The following is a 27,229-nucleotide window of genomic DNA, read 5'->3' on the forward strand; positions in this document are numbered from 1 at the left end:
CGGCGCCGTCGTCCCCAAAAGATTGGCCGTGCGGTGCACGGCAAGATGGGAAGATAAGAAGACACAAGGAGGGATAGTGGGTGGGTGGGTGGGTGGTTGGATGGACTTCCCGGAACGCTGAGGTGTGCTGCAATAAAAGTTTCCTCCCCGCAGTCATCAAATGATGATGATGAGGTGCCGGCCAGTATTGCGGGGGTTGGCGGCAGATGGGGGCCACTGTTTCACAGTGTTCGGAAACACCGCGAAAAAAACACCGCCCGCTCGCTAGTGTGTTTGTGGAGACTTAAGAGTCACGGTGGTCACACAAACCTTAGCTACAACCGCACCTCGACAAAAAAAAAAAAAAAAAACGCCTGTCAGTCACAACAACTGTTGTGTGCCTTTAAGGGGTGGGGTCTAGTGAGTGACGTCAGGTTCTGGCCGCAGGTTGCCCGGTTAGTCTGGGTGTGAGTCGTGGCCTGCAGCAGCTCCTTGCGAGTGCATTCAGTTCGCATTTGTGTTTGACTGTTTGTCCTATTCAATAAACGGCTAAAAGGGGCATAACTCAAGCTGCGGTGTATCGCAAGCTCATTCTGCAATTCATCTCTTGCCACTAGATGGCGCAAATTGGCTTTTAATTTGGTGCGCATTCAAAAGGGTTTGGGGCATACGCTGATGAGGATTTCCTGTGTGTTGGTTGTCATCAGTTGGGGACAGGTGTACCTAATGAAGTGGCTGGTCAAGGAGTTGAAGCCGCAAACATCAACGCCAAATCTCTTTCCAATACAAGGAGAGGAAATCGGTTCTGTATGCATGTGTGTGTGTGTGTGTGTGTGTGTGTGTGTGTGTGTGAGACTCAGTTTAAAACACAACTTGGCTCCGTAACGATTTTCATTTATAATTATAGCAGCCGGAATCAATGGGAAGTATCGAGCCTGAAAAAGTGTTCTTACCTCAGGATCAATTCCATATAATTTCCAGATCAGCGCCGACTAATGGCCTTTCTATTGGCTTCACTTTGGAGAGGGATGACTCTGCCCGGCAGCCTTTTTCACTTTGTTTCCAGCAAAGCGCCACCCAATTTTTTTTTTTTACAAAAAAAAATAACATGCCAACCTCCTCGGTTACCATGCCGAAAGGCTCCTTAACATCCTTACACAGGTACCCACCGAACAACTGCACATAATAATTCATAGATTACAGTGGCTGTCAACATTTTGACACAAAGTACCACCTAACAAAAAAAAAAAAAAACTATTGAATTTTAAAGTTAAATACAACTGAACTTTGCTTGGGCTATCATTTTGGCGAGCCCACGTACACCACTATCAGAATCACGGATTATACAGTCATCCCTGCTATATTGCGGTTAGCAATATCGACAGGAACAAATGTAAGTAAAGAGCCACTCTTAGTTTGATTTTCTACAACTACAGTACTGCAGTTTAAAATATCACCGCAATGAATTCTGGGTACCAATCATGTTTTGTGCGGACTAAATTGCCAGGACCATGGGTGTGACGAGTGTTGCGATTATGGTTTACCCTGGAACTCGGCTTGTTGTTCCCGCCAATCAAGCAGGACATGAAATCAGGTGTCTTCTTCCTGTTGTTGCCACTAGCAGGCATGCTTACCTCAAGTGACATCTTCCGAGTTAAAAGGCCCGTGTTTGATTGAAATACCGACACTTGGGGCGCTTTCATGTTCAAAATTCACTTTTATTACATGTAGCAGGAGTACATTCGACAACAGCCCCGCTCTTAAAAGAACACGAAAGTCGGATGCATGACAGTCCAAACTCCCGTACGTGGGAACTATCACGGATAAAAGGAATTTGACTGGATGATCACACAAAGACGAACAATATATTGTGGCGCTTTTGAAATGGTCCAGATTCGCCTCCAAACAAACAGAGCCGCATTTCTGTTCAGAACTGCTCGGACGAGAGCTTGCCGTTGACGCGCTGCAACTGTCTCTTGGCTTCGCACTGGGGGAAGTTGCTCATCTCGTAGTAGCGCGGGGCGATTTCCAGCAGCCTTGAAAAGAGCGTCACCATTAGTCCCCAAACTTTTTGATAAGCGAGGAAGCTACTCGGTCATGACCAAATACCCTAAAACAGTGTTTCCGAACCTTTACTGAGCCAAGACGTGTAGTTAACATTAGAACAATCGCACGGTTAGTTGAATTCTGTTGTATGAATGACAACAGGTGGATACACTTTGGGTTGCAAATTCCACGGATTTTTAAAGTTGGAATGGGAATCAAGGGGAATGCGTGGGAATTAACAAGAATGAACCAGGAATTGAAGGACGACTCTTTATAGGGAACCTAAATACAGTTGAGGAAAAATATAATTCAACATAATCCTTAACCCTGAAAGGGTTTAGCAAAAATGCAGATGCTAGAAGGAAAATGCAGTTTTATTTGCATTTAGAACGGAACTTTGATTATATTTTTGGATGTGGGGGTGTAATTTTATGAAATATTCACTGGGTTTGGTCGTGCGGACGAGTAATATTTAACTTAAAATTCAGGTTTTACTTCAATGAAAGAACTGATTCTTCAACAGTACTACCAACAAATAACTCTACTGAAATGACAAGCTTTTTCATTTTGCAAGGATGTCTTATGACAAAACATGTTTACGTCATGACATGCATATTATTTCCCAAATTCAACAGCTTAACTTTCCCTGGAATATTTCCCCAAGACGTTCCACCCCTCAATCAGAATCATCTTTATTTTCAAAGTATGTCCAAAAAAACACACAAGGAATTTGTCTGTCTGTTGGTAATTGGAGCCGCTCTAGCCTATAAAGCTCGATAAACAGTTTAATAGTAAATTCTGTCACTAAACAACGCTGGCATTGATAGATGAGCAAATATATATTATTTGTAGTAAAAAAATAATAATGGTTGGACCAATTGAGGGAAATTTGATCATCTCCACAAAGGTTGGGAATCACTGCCTGAAACTCTATGCAAATACTCACCACTCAGGGTGGATGTGGGTGCACGTGCGGATGTAGTTCTTGGCGGTGAGCACATACTCGCTGTAGAGGACCCACTCGGGCTTGCGGCCCAGCGAGGTGGACGGGTGCAGCTGGACCACCTGCTTGTCCTTCACTGTCAAATAGTGGCCGCTGCGCTCCAGGTGAGCAACCTGCCCAAATTGAGACCAGAGCGACATTGGAGGAACGTCAACTGGGGAATTCCTTGCCATTATTCACCGACAATGGACAGCTGACTCACAGAACTTCATGCTGAACAGCAACTCAGCAGTTAGATGTTACTGTAAATAACATACAAACCCCAATTTCAATGAAGTTGGGATGTTGTCTAAAATGTAAATAAAAAGAGAACGCTATGATTTGCAAATCCTTTTCAACCTATGTTCAACTGAAGACACAACAAACACAAGCTATATAATGTTCAACTTGATGAACGTCAGTTCTTCTTTTCCAAATAGTCTCTCAATTAGAATTTGATGCCTGCAACATGTTCCAACAAAAACTGGGAAAGTACAGACTGCTCAAAAAACAGAGGTGGGGTCAGAGGTGAACAGGTTACCGTAATTTCTCGTGTATAATGTACATTTCTTTCCCCCCAAAATTGTCAAAAGTCAATAGTTCGCATTATACATAGGTATAGGGGGAAATGGAAAAACACTTTCACATTTTATAAATGTATGCCACCATCTAGAGGTTATGAAAAAGGTGTACACTTTCATTCCAAAATACCACCACCACCTAGTGGTTATGAGAAAGGTGTAAACTTTCATTCTAATATGGCACCGCCAACGAGAGGTTGTGGAAAAGGTGTAGCCTACACTTCCATTCCAATATGACAGGAGTACATATGACTGCATATATGTAAAGTTGTGCTCATAAGTTTACATACCATGGCAGAATTTGTGAAATATTGTTTTTGTAAATATGACTGACTGAACAACAACCATCATTAATTTCTTTATGGTGATGTTTTGTTTAATGACAATGCTTTTTCTGAAATGCTTGACCGTTTAATTTGAATCCCATTAAAATAAAATTAAATGTGTTTAGCATGGCCCTTCAAGTTTTCTTTAAAGTATTGTACCCATCTTACAAATTCTGCCTGGGTAATCAAACATATGAGCACATCTGTGTATTTTGTAATTTACTAAATAAAAGTATGGTTGTGAATTTCAAAATAAGAGCAAGTAAATAAAAAAGGATTACGTGTTCAAATAAAGTGCTTAACTTCAGAATAATTCTTTTGGGGGGGGGGGAAACGAACAAAATACAGATAATACTTCATGTTTTGATCATATGGGTGGAAGCAAAATCATGCATTGTAAAAATGCATTATACATAGGGAGAACGGTTTTCCAGAATTTTCAGGTCAACTTTCGGGGTGCAGATTATACATGGCACCCATGTATAATCTATAATCATTACACACGAGAAATTACGGTAATTGGAAACAGGTGAGCATGACGATTGGGTATAAAAGGAGCATCCCCGAAAGAATTAGTTGTTCACAAGCAAGGAATGGGTTTACCACTTTGTAAACAACTGCATGAGCAAAAAAGAAAAACAGTAACGTTCATCAGTTTGAACATTAACTATCTTGTCTTTGTAGTGTATTTAATAGTATGTAGGTTGAAAAGGTCAAAATCATTGTATTGTTTTTATTAACATTTTCCACAACGTCCCAACTGTAATTGGGCTTTGCACCCGAAAAAAAAAAACAGGTCAGCAGCACGAGATGGTCGGTTTGTGCCCGATAGTGCGCCCCAAATTACTGAAAATTGAAACCTCCCTCTTTAAGTACATTTCAGTCTGTACTCTTTTTTGTTTTGTTGTATTTTTTTTACTTTGAATCACGTAAAGGAGGAAAACGAGTACTTCTACTTTTCCCAGAGAATATTCTTTGCACAGGTATTTGTACTTCTACTGAAGTGTAGGGTGTGAGTACTTTTGCTACCTCTGCATGTGAAGCTGAAAGTGTTGTGTGGTGGCAAGGAGCCCGACCTGCATGAAGAAACCGGTGAGCAGCATCCGGCAGACGTCTGCATCGTCCCCTTCGCAACTCCGCCGGGGCAAACCGACGCGCTCCATGATCCGGCACAGCTGCCAGCGCACGCCGTCCGCCGCCATCAGTGAGGAGTAGCTGACGAAGTTGTCGTAGCACCACCGTGAGGACCGCTGGTCTGTGCGGGAAGGCGGACAGTTAGAAATGGGGATGAGGCGACGTCGCACGTGCGCTTGCTTACTTTGTTTGAAGGCGACGTAGACGTTGAGAAGAGTCAGGTGGTCTCCGTCCCGGTGGGCCAGGCGCATCTTGGCGTTGTCGGCCGCCATTTTGGCCTCACGGGGTCGGATGAAGCACTGCGGGACTAAACAAGGTTGGTATGGGCCCCCAAGGGAGATGTTAACACAGGGCTAGGCAAAGTATGGCCCGAGGGCCACGTACAGCCCATTGCGTTCTGAATACGGCCCACCGGGTATTTACGGTACATTAGCAGGAGTCCTGTCATAATAGTTGCAATCATATACCATTTGAGTTTGTTCCTAAAATTGGTTAATTAAATTGTATTTATTCATTATGCATTCATTTATCTCAACAAATACTTCATTGCAAATATTTAAATACCAAAGTAAAATAAACAATTTCACATATACTGTGCACTACTTTTAAAATGTATTTTATGAAAGAAAGTGCGACAATTAATCGATTAATCGACTCAACTATTTTGATAATAATTCATCATTTAGAGCCATTGTTTAACTTGAAAGTGCCGGAATTTCAGCCTCTCAAAAGTAAATATTCTCTTATTTCTGTAGTCCTCCATGAAAGCAGAATGATTATCTTTGTGTCGAATCAAAATAAGACATTTGAAAAAAAGCTGCTTTTACTTTGGAAAACAATGAACAACGATCACCATTTTTGATAATTTTCTGACGGATGTTACGGAACAAACCAGGAACTGAATCTTAATCAATTTGTTTGTGAAATTTCTGTATCGTCAATTGGAAATAATGGGCTGTTTTTAAAAAGTGTTTCGTCTGATTCATCGATTAATCGAAAAAAAATTGACATTATTAAAATCATCAATAGCTGCAGCCCTAATATTATTTCATGGGGACATGGTGAACGAGCGGTTAGCACATCCGCCTTACAGTTCTGAAGTTGGGGGCTCAAAATTATTGGTGTGTTTTGCATGTTAGGTGGGTTTTCTCTAGGTACTCTGGCTTCCTCCCACATACCAAAAACTCAACTTTATCTCCAGTATATAGCGCTTTCACAACAGCCGGAGCGCTGCACACCAAATATGAAATAATAACACTAATAAGTAAATAAATAAATAACCAAACTAAATCATCTTCTCTAACCAAAATATACAATAGCTTCCTTCACATTGGCCCTTGTTATGCAGGAGGTGCAGGTTTATCCCCTGTTGTTGCTGAAGCCGTGAGTAGATGAGAGAGGAGCAAGACTGAAGTCGCCTTTGAGCAGGATGAGGCTGCCAGCATGCATGATGTCACTCGCGTTTGCTACAAGCTGAGTTTGAAAGCAAACAACCTCGCGTTTGCTACAAGCTAAGTTTGAAAGTAAACAAGCAACAGCCGAAGGGTCGTACGTTGACGAGTAACACATAAATAAACATGAAATCACAGATAAAAACGAACATAAGGTTCACTGAAATTGTCCGTAGGTGTGAATGTGAGTGTGAATGGTTCTTTGTCGATATGTGCCTTGTGATTGGCTGGCGACCAATTCCTGACCCGGCCCATCGGCTCCTGATCACAAATTTTAGGAGTGTCAAAGGAACATGGGAAGCACTCTTACACATCCTTGACGGAACAAGCAAAACGCGGCGTTTATGTCGAGCACCAGCCAACTCAGCAGAAAGTGGCCATTCGGAAACAGCTGCGGCGCACACGCCACATCCAACGTTTCAATCCGTTCTGCTTCTCTCTCACACTTGCTTCAAAGGCATAAAATTCATTTGAACGAGCAGCATTCTGCTTTGGCAAGCCCAAAGTGCAATTACAGTTGGACCACACCAGCGCCGTTGCAGCGACTCCACTTTTTGGGGGGGGGGAAAAAAAAGCTCACTTTGGCTTTTACCTGTGCACATACCCAACTCACAAAAGGTTTGGGATATCAGGCTTTCGGGTGCAATTTCAGGATTCAACTTTTTATTTCCTAGGACATCCACGTGTATGCATTTCAGTGACTCTTCCAGTCACAGAGTAGTCTAACTCTTATTCAAAGCAGGCTTGAAAACACAAAGTTAGAAAGGTCCTACCTGACAACATGGCGGTGATGGAGAGCGCCTCGTCCGAGCAACCCAAATCGCAGCTAGCGACGACCATCTTGGCTAGCTGGGGATCCAGCGGGAACTCTGCCATCACTGTGCCCAAATCCGTCAGGTCGCCGTCGTCGTCCAGCGCCCCAAGGTGGTTAAGCAGTTCCAGGGCTCGCATCAGGGTCTCGGGGACTGCCGATAAATCAGCAGCGTTTTGAATCATCAAAGTGTGGCGTGCGGGATCCCTCTATTGGTAGGTGAAAGAAACCCTGCCCAAGTACAGTTCAGCTGTACAAACCCCAATTCCAATGAAGTTGGGATGTTGCGTAAAATAAGTAAATAAAAACAGAATACAATGATTTGTAAATCATTTTCAACCTGCATTCAATTGAACACACTACAAAAACAAGATTTTCAATGTTCAAACTGATGAACATTATTGCGTTTGGGCAAATATTCTTTCATTTTGCATTTGATGCCTGTAACACGTTCCAAAAAAGCTGGGACAGGGACAACAAAAGACTGGGAAAGATGAGGAATTCTCCAAAAAAAAAAAAAAAAAACACTTGTTTGGAACATTCCAGAGGGGAACACGTTAATAGGAAACAGTCATGATTGGGTATAAAAGGAGCATCCCCGAAAGGCTCAGTTGTTCACAAGCAAGGATAGGGCGAGGTTCACAACTTCGTGAATAACTGCGTGAGCAAATAGTCCAACAGTTTAAGAACGTTTCTCAAAGTACAAACATTTTGGGATTTTATCATTTTAAACCAGTGTCAGTTAAAACAGTTCATCAACACATCCACGAATGAAAGTTAAAACTCTACCATGAAAAAAAAGTCGACTTCCTGGATCAATTTGAGTTCTGTACTTCAAAACAACATCCCTATGACTTTTTATTCTTTGTCATTCGTGTCAGCTGTGGAATTTTCTCACTGTGAAACAAGTAGAGAGATTTTGTGTGTATGTACGCTCACTTGCCATAACATTAGCACTCAAAATGCCAGGAAGTTGGAACGCTTTCAAGATTTAATCCTAATTTAACGGTTACTGTAGGGATGTAGAATATATATTCAGGTCAACACTCGTGGCCTCGAATTTGCGTAAAATGGCTGCTTTAAATCAAAATGCTCAAAGGAGCATTTATCCTTAAGAGTTTTTTCAGGAGTCTTGTAATGATAGACATGCCCACCAAATTCCACGTTGATCGGTCAAACTGGTAACGTTTTCTCACTTGACGGAATGAGTTTTTTTTTAGTTTTTTTTTATGAGGACCCTTAAACTACATTCAGAGTACATATGAACTGCTAGAATGGTGAGTTTTCAGGCAACTTGAGGCCCCTAAGTAGGTGATTTGCATCAATTTGAATTTCCTCTAGATACAAGTATTGAGACTCCTCTCAGTTTCCTCTCACTAAATTGCTATTTCAAAAACAGCGGTGGGGTTTTGTATAAATGGTGAAAAAATATAATAATAATATAAAATATAATACAAACATAAATAAGAACATAATACAATGATTTACAAATCATGTTCAACCTATATTTAATTGAATACACTACAAAGACAAGATATTTAATGTTCAAACTGATCAACTTTATTGTTTTTAGCAAATAATCATTAACTTAGAATTTTATGGCTGCAACACGTTCCAAAAAAGCTGGGACAGGTGGCAAAAAAGAATGAGAAAGTTGAGGAATGCTCATCAAACACCTGTTTGGAACATCCCACAGGTGAACAGGCTAATTGGGAACAGTTGGGTGCCATGAATGTGGAAAGGATATCACCACATGGGCTCAGCAACACTTCAGAAAACCAATGTCAGTAAACACCCAGAAACGCCACCGGCTTCTCTGGGCCCGAGCTCATCTAAGATGGACCGATGCAAAGTGGAAAAGTGTTCTGTGGTCTGACGAGTCCACATTTAAAATTGTTTTGGAAATTGTGGACATAGTGTCCTCCGGGCCAAAGAGGAAAAGAACCATCCCGACTGTTATGGACGCAAAGCCAGCATCTGTGATGGTATGGGGCTGTGTTAGTGCCAATGGCATGGGTAACTTACACATCTGTGAAGGCACGATTAATGCTGAAAGCTACATACAGGTTTTGGAGAAACATATGCTGCCATCCAAGCAATGTATTTTTCATGGACACCCCATCTTATTTCTGCAAGACAATGCCAAACCACATTCTGCACGTGTTACAACAGCGTGGCTTTGTAGTGAAAGCGTGTGGGTACGAGACTGGCCTGCCTGCAGTCCAGACCTGTCTCCCATTGAAAATGTGTGGCGCATTATGAAGCGTAAAATACGACAACAGAGACCTCGGACTGTTGAACAGCTGAAGCTGCACATCAAGCAAGAATGGGAAAGAATTCCACCTACAAAGCTTCAACAAACGTTTATTGAATGTTGTTAAAAGAAAAGGTGATGTAACACAGTGGTAAACATGACCCTGTCCCAGCTTTCTTGGAACGTGTTGCAGCCATAAAATTCTAAGTTAATGATTATTTGCTAAAAACAATAAAGTTGATCAGTTTGAACATTAAATATCTTGTCTTTGTAGTGTATTAAATTAAATATAGGTTGAACATGATTTGCAAATCACTGTATTCTGTTTTTATTTATGTTTAACACAACACCCCAACTTCATTGGAATTGGGGTTGTAGTAAGAGTAGTGCGCACTTGTACACGCAGGAATCCACTATACCCACCGAGGGCCAAAGCCATAGTCTGAAAGGCTACGGGTACATTAAACCCTGTTGCGGCTGAAAGGAACTTCTTTTGAAAACGTCACGAGGCAAATGAAACCATCGCCCGATAAGCCATTGGCATTTGGGGCTAATTAGCGGGACACCACCAGCGAGTACCCCCCCCCCCCCCCAAAAAATAAAATTTAAAATAAAACAAAACAGTGGCAGGAACAGACAAACAAAACACGCTGTTAAGTCTTCATATCATAGCACTCTGCCTCTGGAGACACATGCCTGGTCATCCCATTTACTAGGAGGCAGGCGCATAAAAATCGATCGGAAGCGTCTAGATATTATAAAGAGTGTGTCCAGGACTCAAAGCGTGCGAGGGCTTCCAGGAGCTTGTTAGGTTGCAGCGTCAATGCCACCAGTGGATCAAAGGAATAAAAAGTGATCCTTCTTCCCCACTTCACCTGCTCCCGCTCTGCAGATCCGATATGTTGACGCTTCCATTTTGTGAGGAATGTGGGGGTGATGGTGGAGGTCAGTCAGCGGAGGAATATAAAGGAGGAGGCAACAGCCGAGGTGATAGCGCCGCTATTGATGTAACCAATTTCGTTCGTAAAATGGCGCTTGCCACGCTGGACGGGGGGAGAGATGGGTTTAATCTCAGCGGTGAGATGAAAACTATATTATGGTGAGGAGGTGGGGGGTGGGGGGGGGGTGCCCTCGGGAAGATGTAGTAACACACACACTCGCGGGGAATCTGTTTGGCCTAATTCCAGCGTGATTCACAGCAACCGCCACGTGCTCGCTAGTCAAACTGCTCATCAAAACTGCAACCGCTCAGAAAATCGCCAAATATGCAGCGTTTGTTATCTGCCGGGATCATTTGATCTTGCCGTCTTTCGCCGGGTCCCTAGCGGCACGGCGGACACCGATTTAACAACGCGCATCAAACGGCCGCAACGTTTCAGAGCGCCGTGCAACTGCGTTTGTATCGATTAAGACAACACTGATTCCAATCAACATGGGAGCGTTGTCTGATATTAAATCAAAACATGAGAGGACCGTGACCCCTCGATATGTCGCGGTTCAATTTTCGCACCCCGCTATTTTGCAGATCATTTCTTTCATGGGTTTTTACTGTACAGTATACAGGAAAGTCCAAATTTAGACTTTTCAGTGCAGCACCACGTTGTGCTGCAACATGTTGGGCAGCACTGAACTCGACTGCATGTAAATGCAGCATAATTATGAGAGCAGAAGAAGTAATTTGCTACTTACTATATGGATTGAAACATTTTGGTGTTTAAATATGAAAGGTTTCATTCTGTTTTGTTGTACGTGATGCTGCTCCGTGTGTGTTAAAAGTAGCAGTCGTTTGAAGGTTTAGAATTCAGGTAACATCGATGCTTATGTCTGTTCGCCTGTCTATGATGTTTCGCATTATATGTTAGCATTAAGCGAGCAGACTTGGTTTGGGTGAAGAATTTGCTGTTCAAATGTAAATGTTTAACTCCAGTTTGTTTTATGTGTCAGTTTTACAGTAAACTACAACTGGGAGTCTAAAATGGCCTCTTATCTGGAGAACTGTGTGAGTAAGAGTCTGAGGACTGAGCAATACTCCAAAAAGTATTCCTCATATCATATTATTACTAATACTACTAAGGAATACTTTAAAAGGTGCACAGTATTTTAATGAGTTTTAACATGTTAAAAGTGTGTAGAAAAGGTAAAATTATATTTTGTTTTAATATGGTCTCTCAAGAAAGCTGTTTTTCAATTATTGCGAATAGATCTGGAACTTATATACTGAGATCCACATGGGTCCACTCTGGTCGATTTGACTTGGGAAGCATGAGGAATACTGTCACGATTACCTGGTGGATCCATGAAGTCAAAATGCACCAAGTCGTCAATTCCCAACTTCTTGAGCTGCAGCACCGTGGAGCCCAGATTGGACCGGAGGATCTCTGGATAGGTGTTGTCCTGTGCGAGTTGAGGTCAGACACAATAAGCGAGCTTCGAGATGGCTTTTTCTCAGATTTACCGCTTCCCACCTGCATCTCTGTCCTGTAAGTCTTTTTCGTGTACAGGCGGAAACATTTCCCGGGACGTGTCCGTCCGGCTCGGCCCATCCTCTGCTGTGCCGACGATTTGCTGATGGCTGACACCAGAAGCGACTCCACTTTTATGCGAGGATTGTACACCTGTCAAGGCAGGAAATCATCACTACTACTGCATTGCCTACACTTCATCGCCAATGTCCTGTCTAGGCAGGTAAAACGTCTAAGGAATATAATGTAGAGTATAGTGAGCTCTGCCAACCTTTTGCTTGGCAAATCCAGGATCGATTACAAACACGACGCCGTCGATGGTGAGAGACGTCTCCGCGATGTTTGTTGACACGACGACCTGTGGGGAAATGAGACCAGTGGGTTGAAAGACGATCTGACAACACGGTCACAGCTCCTGGAATTAATGGAGAGATGCGAAGACCGAAAGTCAAATTCCTTGCGATTTAGAGTCATGCATCTGTTTAGTGTACCGGGTTCAAATTTGGTACTACTTGGACAAAATCTCAAAAGTTTCAGTGTCTTTTCAGTCATGGCTTTTCTTGAGACTTTTTGGTGGTTCTACTCATGCTTAGACTTGCATAACAAATGTTGTGTTGCTCTGTGAAACTAGCGACTGGGGCTGAACTTTCTGTCAATTTTGAGGGAGGCACTCGCAGTTTTTGAGAATGAATAGTGATTTTGTTGACCTTATACACAACAAACACATACAGGAATACAGTGGAACGCTTATAAAACTCAAATTTTGGCTCAGAACACGAAACAAAACCAAAAAATATATATATAAAAATCGACCAAGCGACTGCTCGTAACTTGAGAAACTTGGAACTCTTGTAAGTCAGGGTACCACTTTTATACCACTGTGACGAAATGAAAAGTAACATTTGCAAATAGAAGGGGAGACAGAAGCTACATCACGTTCCGGTCCCAGATCTGTTTTCATTACAATTATCCCCATAGCAAGGCTGCCTATGAGAAATGACAGTCAAATGAGTCATAGCGCCCGATGGGTCTCTCGCTGTCAGCATCCACACAAACAGAGCATCACGCGAACGCCCGCCGCTGGGTTGAGTTCTCCTTATATAACGGTGGCCCTTTTAGATTCATCACAGCACTCGGGACTGTGACGGCTGACTAATGGCCCACTCCAACTGGCAACTGCCTCTCCAGTGTCATAACTTAATGTGCGGGTGGGCGGCGGGCGAACGAAAAAGAATGCTTCTTTCTGTGTGCGTAAAGAACCCGTGTTTACTTACCGCCGCCAAGATGAGGCAACTATGAATCTAGTCATAAGTGGAGGAACCTTTGAAAAGTATTCGACTGGATACAGTATATGGGTACAAAATCGGTCTGCTTTCATGGAGGATTACAGAGACTGCGAGTTTAGTGTTTTATGGAGAGTCTTCAAACTTCGCCACCATGCTGCAGCCACACCAAATGGCGAAAACGCAAACCTTTCACAATTTTACATTGCCTGCCCAGCTGCCTAGTATGTTTAGTTCTAATTTGGTAGCAATCCTGAAAAATAATCTCGAGAACAACTGGGTGGTTGAAGGCGGAAGCGGCTAAAATGACCAGAAATGGCCGCTTCAAACCCAAATGACTTCCCAAGTCTTGGCTTCTTGAGACTTTTTTTGCATTTACTCAAGATTGACTTGCCGACCGAATTTCATGTTGCTAACTGAAACTCAATTGATTGGAGCCAGCAAACATGGAATGACTCTAAAATAGCCACTTAAAACCAAAATTGCAGGCTTCCTGTGTCTTTTCAGGCATGTGTAGCTACTCACGACAGACGCGCCTACCAAATTTCATGTTGCTACCTGAAACTGACTTTAAGGCTTCAATTTGCAAACTCAATTCACTCGCTTTGTTTTTCTCAGCAGCTTTTACTGTCCGGTGTGCTTACTGTTTTTTTGGTTTTTTTTGTCCCCTGTTCTTCCCTGTTAACTGAGGTCTTAGTTTGTGTTTGTCCAGTTCATTTCATTCTCAGGGCATTGAATCGATCACAACTGGACTTTTCCGGTTGTCTTAAAACAAAGTTGGAAACCCTACAGATGCACGCACCAAATTTCATGTTGCTAAGTGAAACTTGAATTTGGGGTCTCAATTAACGTACGCTCAACGTATTAAAGTATAGAAGACTCTCACTAGTAGTCTTTTGGTGTGGAACCAAGAGCACAAGATGGCCAAGCGCTTCACCGAGTGAAATTAAAAAGCGCCGATAGCCGTGGTTGTCTGTGGGACGGAAGCAGCTGCCGCGCATGACACCCTCTCCCATTTCACCATCATATAGTCAGCTTCATTGACTGCATTGATTCTGAAGGATTATCTCGGCCAGGGCCATTACGCCTGACGCATGCTGGCTCCTTCCAGTCTGTTGGCGCCGTGTTGGATAATCCGGGCCTTGCTTCATCAGTAATATCATTAAAGCGTCATTTCTGCGTGTTATTTCTGGTTTATTACCTGCGGAGGGGGCGAGTAGGCCAGCTAAAGCGGGCCATCGCTCACAGTTTTGCGCTCGGGACCCGTGCTTTGTTGACAAATAAAGCCCCGATGTTTAGAAGCATTGAGAAAGGGAAGGCATTTGACCGAACACTCCAGATAAACTCATTGTAGCACATTTGTCCAAGTGAGATTACAGTTTAAAAAAAAAAAAAAAAAAAAAGCAAGCCAATCAGCGGCTCTCTTGGACAAATGGCGAATAAATGACGAGCGAGTGCTTTATGTTAATTGAGGGCTGGGTAATGCAGTCGTTAGCATGCACAGCAGCGAGCGTGACAAGCCTTAATTCTTTTTCACGACTTTCTCTCGGGGAGGCTCCGATGACATCTCTGCATTTTTCACGCGACGTGAGGCCGCCCATGAGGAGCACGTGTTCCCTCCTCGTTCAATTCGTGGCCAGGATTGCTGGATCATCGAGTCGTTCCTTACTTGAGTTCCCCTTTTCATGACGATACGACGAGAAAACTGCAGGGTCAAACAGTGGGTACGATGCGCGATTTCATCCCATGTTTAGTTCAGTTTGTTGGTTTATTTTACCGGGACCAAGTGAAGAAAACATTCAGATCAATGGTAGTGATGCTCTGTACCAGATTTATTAGTAAGAAAGAAAATTAGGGAGTGGAAAAAGTGCATTCAAAGACACTTTGAGCGCCACATAAATTTACACATTTATCACACCTAACAAAGTGCAAAAATCACTTGATTTGGATTTTTGACAGCTGGGGCGGTCAAAGGTCGGCGTGTACCTTCCTTCCGATGGCGCCGTTGGGTTTGTTGGCAGGGGGCGGCTCGAAGATCCTCTGCTGCTGCAGAGGGGGCAGCGTGGAGTACAGCGGGATGACTTTAACGTCGCCGGCGTCAGGCCCCAGGTCGCTGACCTCGGCCTTGATGCGCTTGCAGGCTTCCTCAATTTCCTGTAAAAAGACATGGCAAGCGGCAATCAAACACAGCTTGAAGGGCGAGATTGCAGTTTACAAACTGCGAGGAAGATTTGAATGTAGCCTCCCTCCTCTCTCACACTCGCCCCTCTTAAAGGTACTCGTGTGTCGGGCTCGCCTGGCCACCTCACTCAGCCGCGAGCGTGCAACGTTACACAAAACGTTACCGGTTGGATGATGTTTTTTTTGGGACGTACACTCGAATGAATATATAAGAAAGGTGATCAACTGACCCACCGACCCAGTGAGAACAGTGACGTGGCGCACTGGTGGTTTTCAAAGCTCATACACCCATGTAGCTGTCCGCAAATAGGACACCACCATTATACTGTATATGTTTAGCCTTGAGTTGTCTCGAGAGCTGCCCAATTCCATCTTTTTAACTTTTGTTGCTAACCGGAGTTAAATAATCTGGCCAAGAAACTATAATTGTCACCTTTTGCGAGAAGCTGCAGTGTGTCCCTACTCTGCTGCGTGTGCAGCTGTGCGTGTGAGCACGTCAACGATTGACACACTATTCGGTCACGCCTCCTGTCTCGACAGTCTCCGATTGACAAAAAGTGTTTTTTTTTTTGTGAGTTCGCCGTGGCTCTGTCGTCAAACGCGGTAATCATGGAAACCGTGGCGTGCTAGCGAGACACAAACACGCTTCATGATTCCGCAGCGCGGCATTGTTAAGCGGAATACGGGATGATGCATGACCGGCGGCGGCACATCAGTTGAGTCAGGCTCAAGGTTCTGGAGCCAGACTGAAGGGGGGTTGCTGAGTGGCGGCAGGGGGAAGAGAACATGACAGTGGGAGCGCAACGCAACACATGCACTTATTGTCTACAGGCTGATTTCACTCACATCCACATACAAACATTGACAACTGCACATATTTTTACTTCTCTCAACGACAACTTTTAGGCCTGGTCACTTCAAGGGACTACAAGCCTTGACTGTAGCACCACCTGCAGGCCATAGAGACATACACAAAGGCCAGCCAGCCTACTAATAAGAAAAAAAAGTCAAATATAAGTGCAATGCATGGCCAGCAAAAAAAAATAATAATAATAAATAAATCTTAAAAGATAAATACTCAAACAAAACTAAAAACTAAGACCAATGCATAGTCAGAAAAAAAATATTTCATAGAAAATCAAAAATAGATGAAAATACAAGACAGACAGATAGATAGATAGATTAGATAGATAGATAGATAGACAGACAGACAGCCGCTCAGGGTGGTGAAATAAAATGCACCTTAAATTGAATAAAATGTAATTAAATTCGAATGTAACTGACTCAAATAAAATCACTGCTGTCTTATGTGCATGCTGTCTTTTTGTTTCCATTTTGTCTTTTTCCTTTTTCCCTTCATCTTTTTTCTTTTCGTCTTTTTTTTTTTTTTTTTTTAAATTATTTTGTTTCTTTTTTGTCTTTTTCTTTGTTTCCTTTCCTGTGTCCACTATTGCTACTGAAACGATGCCAAATTCCCTCATTGTGAGACTAATAAAGGTTGTTTTATCTCATCCAACCTCATCTCATCTCATCCAATCTCATGTTGCAAAATTGCGTCGCAAAACACTCCACAAATCTATCCACTGGCCACTTCGTGACGCACGCCTGCAAAATCCAGTGAAATCCATTCGACGCAGCAGGAGCAAAAAGTAATGCATTAAAAGCTGAAAGCCGCCGTACGAGGTATTCGTTTAAAGTGAAAGAGCGTGCCTCTTCCTCAACGCGGTGACAAGTGGGGAAACAGCAAATCGGAATGGATCGGTCGAATTAGCCGGCGTATTAATAGCCTATCAAGCCTTGGGACGCGCCAGCTGCCGTGAAGAGAAACCCACCCACACCCACCACCTCCCAAAAAAAAAAAAAAAAAAAAAAAAAAACAAACAAAAAAAAAAAAACACAGTTCTCTGCCAAAGCGCTGGAAGCAAGCTGGGCTGCCGGTCCCGCAGGAATATGGGCCGCGTGTTGTGTTGTGTTGTGTCCACCGGCTCTTCCGAGCCAAGCCAAGAAGACCCACACTTCCCTTGACTAGGCCACCCTCTCTGTATTCTCACCACAACCGCATGTTTTGCCGCTCGCAGCTGAGGGGGAAGCGTCAATATTAGGACTTATCTTTGCTCGACAGCTGTGATGCGAGCAGGTTCAAACTCAAAAGAGGAGGGGGAAAAAAAAATGAAATTAAAATTTTAACAACAAATTTCAAAAACACGGACACGGATTGCCTCCCGATCATTAGTCCACATCAAAGTTGGTGCCAGGTCGAAGAGGTGAAGGAGACGATACGCTGGGAGGGGGCTGGAGTGGCACCCTTTGAACATTACACTCCTTCAACCCAATTAGGAGACACACACAACCAAATTGGAGAGAGCATGACCCACAAATATCCCAGATGGTTGGCGCATGTGCAATACAAAAGACTTTTGAGATATACATATATATATGTGCTTTTAAAAAAAAGCATACCTTCTAAACAGGTTGTAAACATTTTACTTACACAAGGGCCCGACTGATTAATCGGCCGGCTGATGTAACAGGCTAATAATAGCCCTTTTTAAATCAGTAAAAATCTGCTTTTTTTTTTTTTTTTTTTAAACATTAACACATTACAACATTAGACAAATATAATTATGTTAAAAAAAAAAAAATCTGAAATATCGGGCAATTTCTGGCAATTTCCGATGTTTTTTTTTTTTTTTTTTAAACTAACATATTACAACATGAAACGAAGATAATGACATTCAAGCAAACAACAATACCAAGTTTTTGGTAAATTTCAGCATTTGCGCGACTGTGGACGAACATTTCTTGACGGGAACCTTCGTTTATGAGAAATGTAAACATCTTTCAAATGGAACTCTGTCATTTAGATTTTCGAAGCAACACCCAAGTGCTTGTTTATCAGGCTTCAGCTCGCAATCAAGAGACATTTGTTGAGCTTTTCTGTGCAAGTTTGTGTGTGCGTGTGTAACCAAATTCATCATTGCGAGAGTGCACCCTGCCCTCCATTACACATCAATGGACAACAGCGTGCAGAGGAAAGAAATGACTTCATTTGAGGGCACGACTGGTAGGACACTCCTCGTCTCCTTGGTTTGGTGGGCGTCATCATGGCAATGCACATCACCCTAAAAACACCATCCCAACAGTGAAGTTTGGAAGGTGGGAACATGATGGTGTGGGGCTGCTTTTCACCAAATGGTACTGGTAAACTTCACATTATTGAAGGAAGGACGAATGGGCAAACGTCCCGAGACGTTCTTGACAAAATTTTGCTGCCATCTACGAGGATGATGAAAATGAAATGAGGGTGGACATTTCAGCAGGATAATGACCCAAAACATACCGCCAAGGAAACTCTCAACTGGTTGCAAAGGGGAAAAAAAATAAAGCTGTTAGAATGGAATCACCTGACTTGTATCCAATGGAAAATCTATTGACAGAACTGAAACTCAAGGTCCATAAAAGAAGCCAACGGAACCTTCAAGATTTGAAGACTGCTTGTGTGGAGAAACGGGCCAAAATTACACCAGAGCAATGCATGTGACTAGTTTCTCCATACAGGAGGTGTCTTGAAGCTGTCATTGCAAACAAAGGCTTTTGTACAAAGTATTAAATAAATACCAGTTGGCGCGTTCAATACGTTTCCCCTTTGTCATTTCACATTTTACACACAATTTATTTTCTGATCTTATTTGTTGGACTTTCTTTGTCTGTATGGATTACTTGAGTTGTTCCCAACATCTGGTGAAATTTTCATGTCAATATCACCTTTGGAAATACATTTAATGAGGAAAATGGTGATGTGTTAAATACTTAATTCAGCCGCTGAATATGATGGGAGAAAGGTTTGATCCTGATAGTTAACTGAAAACAATTGAGGGATACAGAAATCCCGGTTCTTAAAATCACAACATTTTTCTAATATCCAATGATTTTTTTTTTTAATATTACAACTTTTCGTAATTTCTATTATTATTATTATTTATTATTTCCTTTTCCTTTCCTTTTGATGTATTTCTGGTAATATTAGGAGTTTCCTTTCTTGTAAAATAAAAGTTTTTCCACACTTGAAATAACATTTTCTTCTTAAAATATCGCAACTTTCCTCTCATAATATTCTTATAATGGAATATTGTGATATTATAGATAGAAAATTACAACTTTTTAAAACGATTAGAGTAGTCTCATAAAATTAGCTTTTTCTGAGGATATTGCAATTTTATTCTCACCTGTTCGAGTTTGTTTTCTGTGGAACTTATTCCAGCTGTTTGCTGGAAAAACTCACCAATTTGCAGTTTGCCACAAGATGGCGCTAAATCCATGTCTAAACAGGAATGCATTACATCGCAATAATTGTTAAAAGGAAGTATATCGAAGTTATACTTCTCGACTCGTAGACAGGCATTCTACGTTGGGCGGGGTTGTCAACAGAGAGTCATTGCCACATGCGCATGTACACGCACACTTCCGGCGCATTTTTTTTTAAACTCAAATAATCTGTAAGCCATTTTGATTCTAACGTTAATGTTGTAAAATGACTTACATATGATATTAACCCGGCGGCCGACTGGTTAGAGCATCAGCCTCACAGTTCTGAGGACCCGGGTTCCATCCCCGGTCCCACCTGTGTGGAGTTTGCATGTTCTCCCCGTGCCTGCGTGGGTTTTCTCCGGGCATTCCGGTTTCCTCCCACATCCCAAAAACAGGCATTAATTGGAGACTCTAAATTGCCCGTAGGCGTGACTGTGAGTGCGAATGGTTGTTTGTTTGTATGTGCCCTGCGATTGGCTGGCAACCAGTTCAGGGTGTACCCCGCCTCCTGCCCGATGACGGCTGGGATAGGCTCCAGCACGCCCGCGACCCTAGTGAGGAGAAGCGGCTCAGAAAATGGATGGATGGATGGATGATATTAACCCGTTTTGGGATTATTGTTTGTGGTATATTTACAGTTTAAACTATTAATATAAGCAATTATAAACATTTGTGGGGGTGGGGGGTAAATTACTCGTATTTTTTCCATTTAGTATCGTCCTACCTCTTGCCCGGTGAGGAAGAGCAAAATATCCCCTTGGTCCTCTTCACACATGTGGATCTGGAGCACGGTGCGGATGGCCGCCTCCAGGTAGTCCCGCTCGGGTTGGGCCGTGTAGAAGACCTCCACGGGGTGCGTGCGGCCGGGGATGGACAGCAGGGGGCAGCCGTCAAAGTACGCCAGGAACTTCCCGGCGTCCAGCGTGGCGCTCATGACCACAACCTGGAAGCGAGAGAAGATTGAGGGCAGGCTTGAGGACGGTGGCGCGTGGGTGACCTACACGGGGACGCCGCAGTCCTTGTTCCCCTGTGTTAGATACACATTGTTCCCTCTCGAGCAATTAAATGGAGCACATTAGGATTCTGATGGGAAGCACGTCACCCCCTTTTCAATCTCCAATATTTTCCAGGGCCAGCGTCTCCGCATTTTGGCTTTATGCTCCGCGGGGCATCGTAATTGCTCTTAATCAAGGCAAATTAAATGTCCCGGATTCGGCAGCCGACGGGGATGGAGGAGATCGGGAGGGCGTGTGGGAGGGAGGGGGATCATTCCCAATAACCTCCGATTGCACAATGACAAACAACTAAGGCGTTATCCATCTGCTATATGAGCATTATCTTTAATGCCTGAGTTAGGTTAGGCCTCTTTGTATGGAACAACAAGGACATCTCTGTTGAATGTAGGTTGGAAGTGGAACCAAATAAACTAGACCAGTGTTTCTCCACCTTTATGGACCAAAGCACATATTTTCCTGAAATATGATCTGGCGTCCCGGAGGAGATACAGAGAGGAACGAGAGACAACAAGAAAATTTGAACCAATCGTTCTTCCAATCTTCACCCACAGATTCCCCCTATTTGCTAATTTTTTTTTCCTCCCCAATGTTTTTATTTATTTTTTTTTATTTATTTATTTTTTTTGGGAGGGAACCAACCTTTAAAACACATATTAGCTTGTTGTTGTATCACTGCTTATTCAGTCATTTTTGGCTTTCAAATTCGTTTTAAACTTTCAATGCAATTATAATCGGCGTAAAAGCTTTTATTGTGTTGCATGAATGGCAACAGATTCATTGCGCATTTAATTTCTCTGCCTGTCAATATACGTAGCTAGCATAGATAGATGAGCAAAGAAACCATTTTTTTGGAGTAAGTAAATAATGATTTTCAGATTTTCAGGGGGCTACTCGCTGCAGGCTCGGTCCCTGAAAAGATTCACCATCACCCCTGATTACTGTACAGTGTGAGAAGGGGAACTGCATGTACCTTGAGGTCCGGTCTTTGGCGGAGCACCCGCTTGAGGACGCCCATGAGGATGTCCGTGGCGAGCGTGCGTTCGTGGGCCTCGTCCAGCACGACCACGGTGTAGCGCTCCAGCAGCGGGTCGGTCATGGCCTCCCGCAGCAACATGCCATCTGTCAAGTACCTGTGCGGGTAAAAATAGGTTTGTGTTACGTTTATATGGTTTACATCAATACATTTATATTCTCTACTGCAATACCATAAAATCTGTCCAAAACTGTGCAGTTTTATATAAAACTACTGTAAATCCCCCAAAACCGTACTACAGTGGAGGAGGTCTGGGTTAGGTTTTGCTGGCTGTTCTTACTTGAGCAGCGTCTTGGCAGAGGTGCAGTCCTCGAAGCGGATGGAGTAGCCCACCTCTTGGCCCAGCGTGACATCCAGCTCGTCGGCAACCCTCCGGGCGACGCTCATGGCCGCCACCCGCCTGGGCTGGGTGCAGGCCACCGCCCTATTGGGACCCGCCGTGGATCGAACCGTTTCGACGCACCACTGGGGGATCTGATCGACAAATAAAGTGAAATGAAAGGCTAAATGCTGGGTGGGTTATTCCAGAATTGGTGGACAATTTAGACTCGAACATTCTTTAAAATCCCCATTTATTCTATGATTCTTCATGTTTGTAAGAAAAACAGGTAATAAATCATAATAGAATTTGCGTCATCTAGCTCAAGCATCAATTGTACACTTTTTGGGAGATATTTTGTTTTCACATCATATTTTGACTGTCATTGCTGAAACCCTGTTAAACAGAGGTACCTGGAAAAAAATAATAACATTTCAAAAATGTTGCTGAATAAATCATTGACAATTAAATAAAGTTATTTTTTATTTAAATACTAATATGATTTTACTCGTATTTTTTTTGTTTTTGCTGTGTTTTTTAGTTTTTGCTGTGTCGAGCCGTGGTAGCTGCTATGCTAACTGGCAAGAACAAACTTTGCTAAATCGAAAAACAGAAATAATGTTATATTATGTATTTGTCTGATAATACGGCGAACAGGCTTGTGTTTGTTTGAGTGACACACTGACGGGAAAAAAAGTAAAAAAATAGAAGAGAGGACTCGCTTAAGTCTACCTGAGGTCGGAGCAATTAGCTTGATGATGTCATTTCTGTTAAGAAAGACAACTTCAGAGCATAGTTATTACAATCTAAAATATGTCTGCGATAAAACAAAATGTTTTTGGACACAGCAACAAAATCATACCAAAAAAAAAATAATAATAATAAATGTTATTGATGATATGCAAGTTGGTCATCAAGAGGGAGGGACAAGAGAGAAAAAAATAAAAACATTTTTCGGGATGCACGAGAGCAAGTTGGTATTTTGTATAATATTTAGGGATCACTGTTGCAACAAATACAATTATACTTTGTAACAGGATGACTATAATTTACACAATAAGTACATATTTCTGCATTTTTGTGCATGAAATTATTTGACATTTCATAGGTGAGGGACAGAAAAATCCTCCAATTTCGGAACGAGCCACACGCTTCTCTCTGTACCTGTGTGGTCTTTCCAGAGCCGGTCTCTCCTACAATGACAAAAGACTGGTGACGTGTCAGCATTTCTGTGACGTTCTCTCGGTATTCCCACACGGGGAGCTGCCGGCGCTTCTTAAGGTTCTGGTAGTAGCGCGGCGTGTGGGGCAGCTCTGTGAACGGGTTGATTTGATCCCGCCGCGGCGTTCGCCCCGGGTCGCTCTCCGTTTCTCGACAGCCAGCCCTTGACTGCTCATTACGATCTCCGCCCTTCTCCCAGTCACACCTGGAGGAGATACAGACATAAAACATGAAGCCTTTACAATTATTTAGCTAATTCTAAAATTCATTTTCAGACAGGCAGTTATAGCATAAAACAATTGGTAAATTTATGTTGTTTTTTTTTTTTTGTACTGCTTGTTTGAAATAAACGTTCAATCACTCAAAAAGAAAGTGGCTAATATAGTATCACAAATGTAATAACACATTTTCACGACAGATTGCCATTAATAATAGTAGATATATTAAATATATATCTATCTAAATATTTTATTTATTATTGGTTAGCTGCAGTATATCAATGTTATTAAAAAGAATAAATTCTGGGACGTATTATATTCTAAATTTGTTGGTCTTGGTTAAAAACGCACGCTTTTAGTTGTATTCAGTGTTAAAAAAAATATTACATGGCTCTCACAGAAATACATTTTAAAATATATGGCTTTCAAGGCTCTCTTAGCCAAAAATACATACATTGGTTTGGTATCCTAAAAATAAAAGCAGTAAACATTTTTAATCATCATTTTAACAATTACATATGTTGTTTTTCAAAAGATATTACTGTGCGTGTGTCATTGACTGAATTAGATGCATTAACTTTGGGCACTTTGGAGAACGTTGAATTTCTGATTGAGCTGCCCCATCCAATATGGCGGACGCACTGTCGTATTGCAACTAAGGGCCCACGCGCTCAGTGAGGAGTCCACGTATGTCTGGCTACGGCTCACTAACATACTGTCATTATATCGAACATCATTTCTTGAGAGCTGTAAATTATGAGTGTAGCATTTTATAACAGTTAATTAAAACACAACGAAATTGTTGTTTATGGCGGAACATCCGGAGTGAAAGTCACGTGACACCTGTCAGCCTATTCTATTCATGCTGAGAATAGCTAGCTGTCAACATCTGCCACACGGCGGTGTATCTTTCAGTTACTCATTTTGGAAGAACATTACGTGTTATAACATCCAAAAATAAATTGAGCGATGCTGACCTTGTGTCAAAAAAATATGCCCAGTTGACAGCAAAACCGCTGTTTGCTTGCTGGCTAACCTCACGGGCTGCCGTATGCTAGGCTAACGCTACATTCCCAATAGCAAAACGACGACTGCCGGGTTCGTGTTTACCTCAACATGTTTCTCCTTGCACACCCGTCGTGAACTTGGCACGTCGCATGTTTTGAAAGGTGTGGGTCGCTCAAGCTTGAGGAGGAAGACGAGAGCGATGCTGATGCGGTGACCGCCCCCTTCATAGCTGCATCGCCACTCCTGCAGCACAACACGGACACTGACAGGATAATGGAATATTCACTCTGGGGGGAAGAAGGGGGCGGGCACCTATAACCTGGTGAAAATCAGTTGAGAAACAATATGTAGGTCATTCAAGTATTGGAAGACATTTTCTCATCTCATCCTTGAAATTTCATTTAATCCATGTACACGATACAAAAACATAGACTTGTTAAATAATAGTCACCGTGAGACAAACTAACTGGAGTAAAAGTGATTTGTATATCGTATATAAAATACTCAATAGCTCTTGATGACCACATAAACTTCATTTTAACACCTTCACTGCCATTGACGGCTTTAGAAGTCAAATATCCATTAACTGGGAAGGCTGGCTGTGAATGAATTAATGATTCTGTGGATGTGTCTTCCTTGTATTGTCAAAACATTCTTTTATCATAGAAATATGTGAGGATAAGCGGTGCAGAAAATGGATGGATGGATATTTTAAATAGTTGGGATTATGCTCTAAAGTTGTGTCTCAAGTTCTCAATGCACACGCGCCTGTTACTAACGAGAACCTAGTAGTTAGCCATTTAGAGGAAGAGAAAAAAAGTGAACTACATGACTCAGCAGAAATGTTTATAGGACAAATGGTCCTCAAAAGTGCACACTTAGGACAACTGGTCCTCAGGTAGGATTAAAAAAAACATTGTCATTTACCTCATTAATTCATTTCATATTTTAAATTGAAATTTAGTATTTTGAAGTTAGTAGTAATGAGTAATCAGTTTTATTCTGTTTTCATTTTCAGTTATGCTACTTATTTAGCAGGAGAGTTTACCAGGCTTTTTGTTCACCTTCTGTTGCGAATGTATATAAAAAAAAATTAAAAAGATGAGTGACAAGCTCTGCCTGTTTCACTCGCTCAGGCGCCACTGCCCTATTATGGCAGGTAATAACAAGGCCTGTCAGCAGCAGAGCAGAAAGTTGCACTTGTCAAGTCTGCGCCCCAAAAGCTGCGGGGGCCTCCAGGCATCTCCCGAGACACCGGAACACTGGGGTGAGGAGCCATCACAAAAGAAGAAAAAGAATCAGCCGCTCGCTGGAGTCATTAACCCTAGCTGGGAAAACGCGGCCTCCGAAAAGCTCATCGCTCATCTTTTCAACCTTTGACCAGATGATGACGATGACGGCGGTCACACTTATCCCAGCCCGTGTGCATCGCCGTGACCCGCCGGCTGGTCTCGTCGGTGTCATGAAATTGTGAGAAAAAAACGAAGGGGGGGGAAAAAAAAAAAAAAAAAAAAAACGTGCGAGCCTAGCAGTAAAAAAATAAAACGATGGGAAACATTCGGACTGAATCATTTAAAAAATGAACTAATGAAATGAACTTCTATATACATTTAAAAAAATATTTGGACTTGGATCATATTGCTTGCATTTTTATCCACAATTGAGGTACAGTCAACATCTTCAGTTTCACAGGCGGGATCCTGGATAGTATCATCTAGGTTGCCTTCATAAAAACGAAATAAACTGGGATTAGAGAAAGCAACCGTGCTCCAAGTTCAAAGATGCATCAAATTTATCAGTATTTCATGAAAGATGATAAATGACACAAGCTAAAAAAAAACTACTTACTTTCTGAGTCCTCCACCAATCTCCGAACTTCCCTTTCTGCGATGTTTCAAAGCAAATCTTGCAAATGGGAGTTGGCCCAGTGTTGCACAATCAGCAAAGGTGCTGACGAAGTGGAATAAAGAATTTCCCTCGATATGTCAAAATCGGAACTTAACCTTGATTTAGACCAGTATTCATCTGAAAGATGCATTTTCTCTATTAATTTCTGCACAAAAAGGAGTTAGCCCATTCTAGTTTTCAGTGGTTCTAATCTCCCATTGCTAAAAATAAAAAAACATCAAAATAATTGTAATTGGCTGCATGTTAAGATATTTGGTCACAATATTTTTCAATAACATAGATGCACACGCTCAATTAATAATATAATAAAATGTAACAAATGAAATTAGTTGCATTTAAAATATACATTTGGCTACAATATTTTCAGATCAACAAGATGAAATAGTTGCACCTCCTTGATTAATATAACCAAAAAATAAAATGAGTTGCACTTAAATATGTGGTCAGTGTTTTGAAGAAATAAAATAGGATAAATAATAAATGAAATATATAAAGAAATTACTTGCATTGAAAAAATATTTATATTTTCTGACAATATTTTATATTGTATAAAAATAAATCGTTGCACCTGCTTAATTCAATAAAAAAATATAAACAATTTAGTTTGTTACATTTATCAAAACTATTTGGTCACGGTATTTTAAAAAAATGAAATGGCTTCACCAGTTTAATGAAATATATAATACAATTAGTTGCATTAAAAATATA

The 27,229-nt window shown here is 41.9% G+C and overlaps 1 protein-coding gene across 1 annotated transcript; it reads right to left on the bottom strand.

Moving 5' to 3' along the window:
- Positions 1–1,689: 1,689 nt before the first annotated feature.
- On the bottom strand, positions 1,690–26,502 carry dhx15 (DEAH (Asp-Glu-Ala-His) box helicase 15). The gene is made up of 15 exons (XM_061669194.1): positions 26,462–26,502; positions 24,716–24,932; positions 23,331–23,592; positions 22,128–22,321; positions 21,785–21,944; positions 20,523–20,741; positions 15,296–15,463; positions 12,298–12,384; positions 12,030–12,179; positions 11,850–11,958; positions 7,273–7,464; positions 5,233–5,355; positions 4,991–5,169; positions 2,972–3,141; positions 1,690–2,015 (listed from the first exon to the last, which is right to left on the bottom strand). Exons 2-15 carry the CDS (start codon positions 24,838–24,840, stop codon positions 1,907–1,909), a joined length of 2,247 nt encoding a protein of 748 aa, XP_061525178.1. The 5' UTR covers positions 24,841–24,932; positions 26,462–26,502; the 3' UTR covers positions 1,690–1,906.
- Between the last annotated feature and the right edge of the window lie 727 nt (positions 26,503–27,229).

Source organism: Phycodurus eques, chromosome 23, assembly GCF_024500275.1.
Source record: "Phycodurus eques isolate BA_2022a chromosome 23, UOR_Pequ_1.1, whole genome shotgun sequence".
NCBI classification, from domain to species: domain Eukaryota; kingdom Metazoa; phylum Chordata; class Actinopteri; order Syngnathiformes; family Syngnathidae; genus Phycodurus; species Phycodurus eques.

What these genes read in the sequence shown, in the direction of transcription:
- dhx15 (XM_061669194.1), bottom strand. Translation starts at nt 24,840, where the DNA reads ATGAAGGGGGCGGTCACCGCATCAGCATCGCTCTCGTCTTCCTCCTCA. An exon ending in CATCACCGCCATGTTGTCAG is followed by an intron (nt 5,356 to 7,272) that starts GTAGGACCTTTC and finishes AACCTTGTTTAG; the next exon opens with TCCCGCAGTGCTTCATCCGA. An exon ending in ACCCACATCCACCCTGAGTG is followed by an intron (nt 2,016 to 2,971) that starts GTGAGTATTTGC and finishes GCTCTTTTCAAG; the next exon opens with GCTGCTGGAAATCGCCCCGC.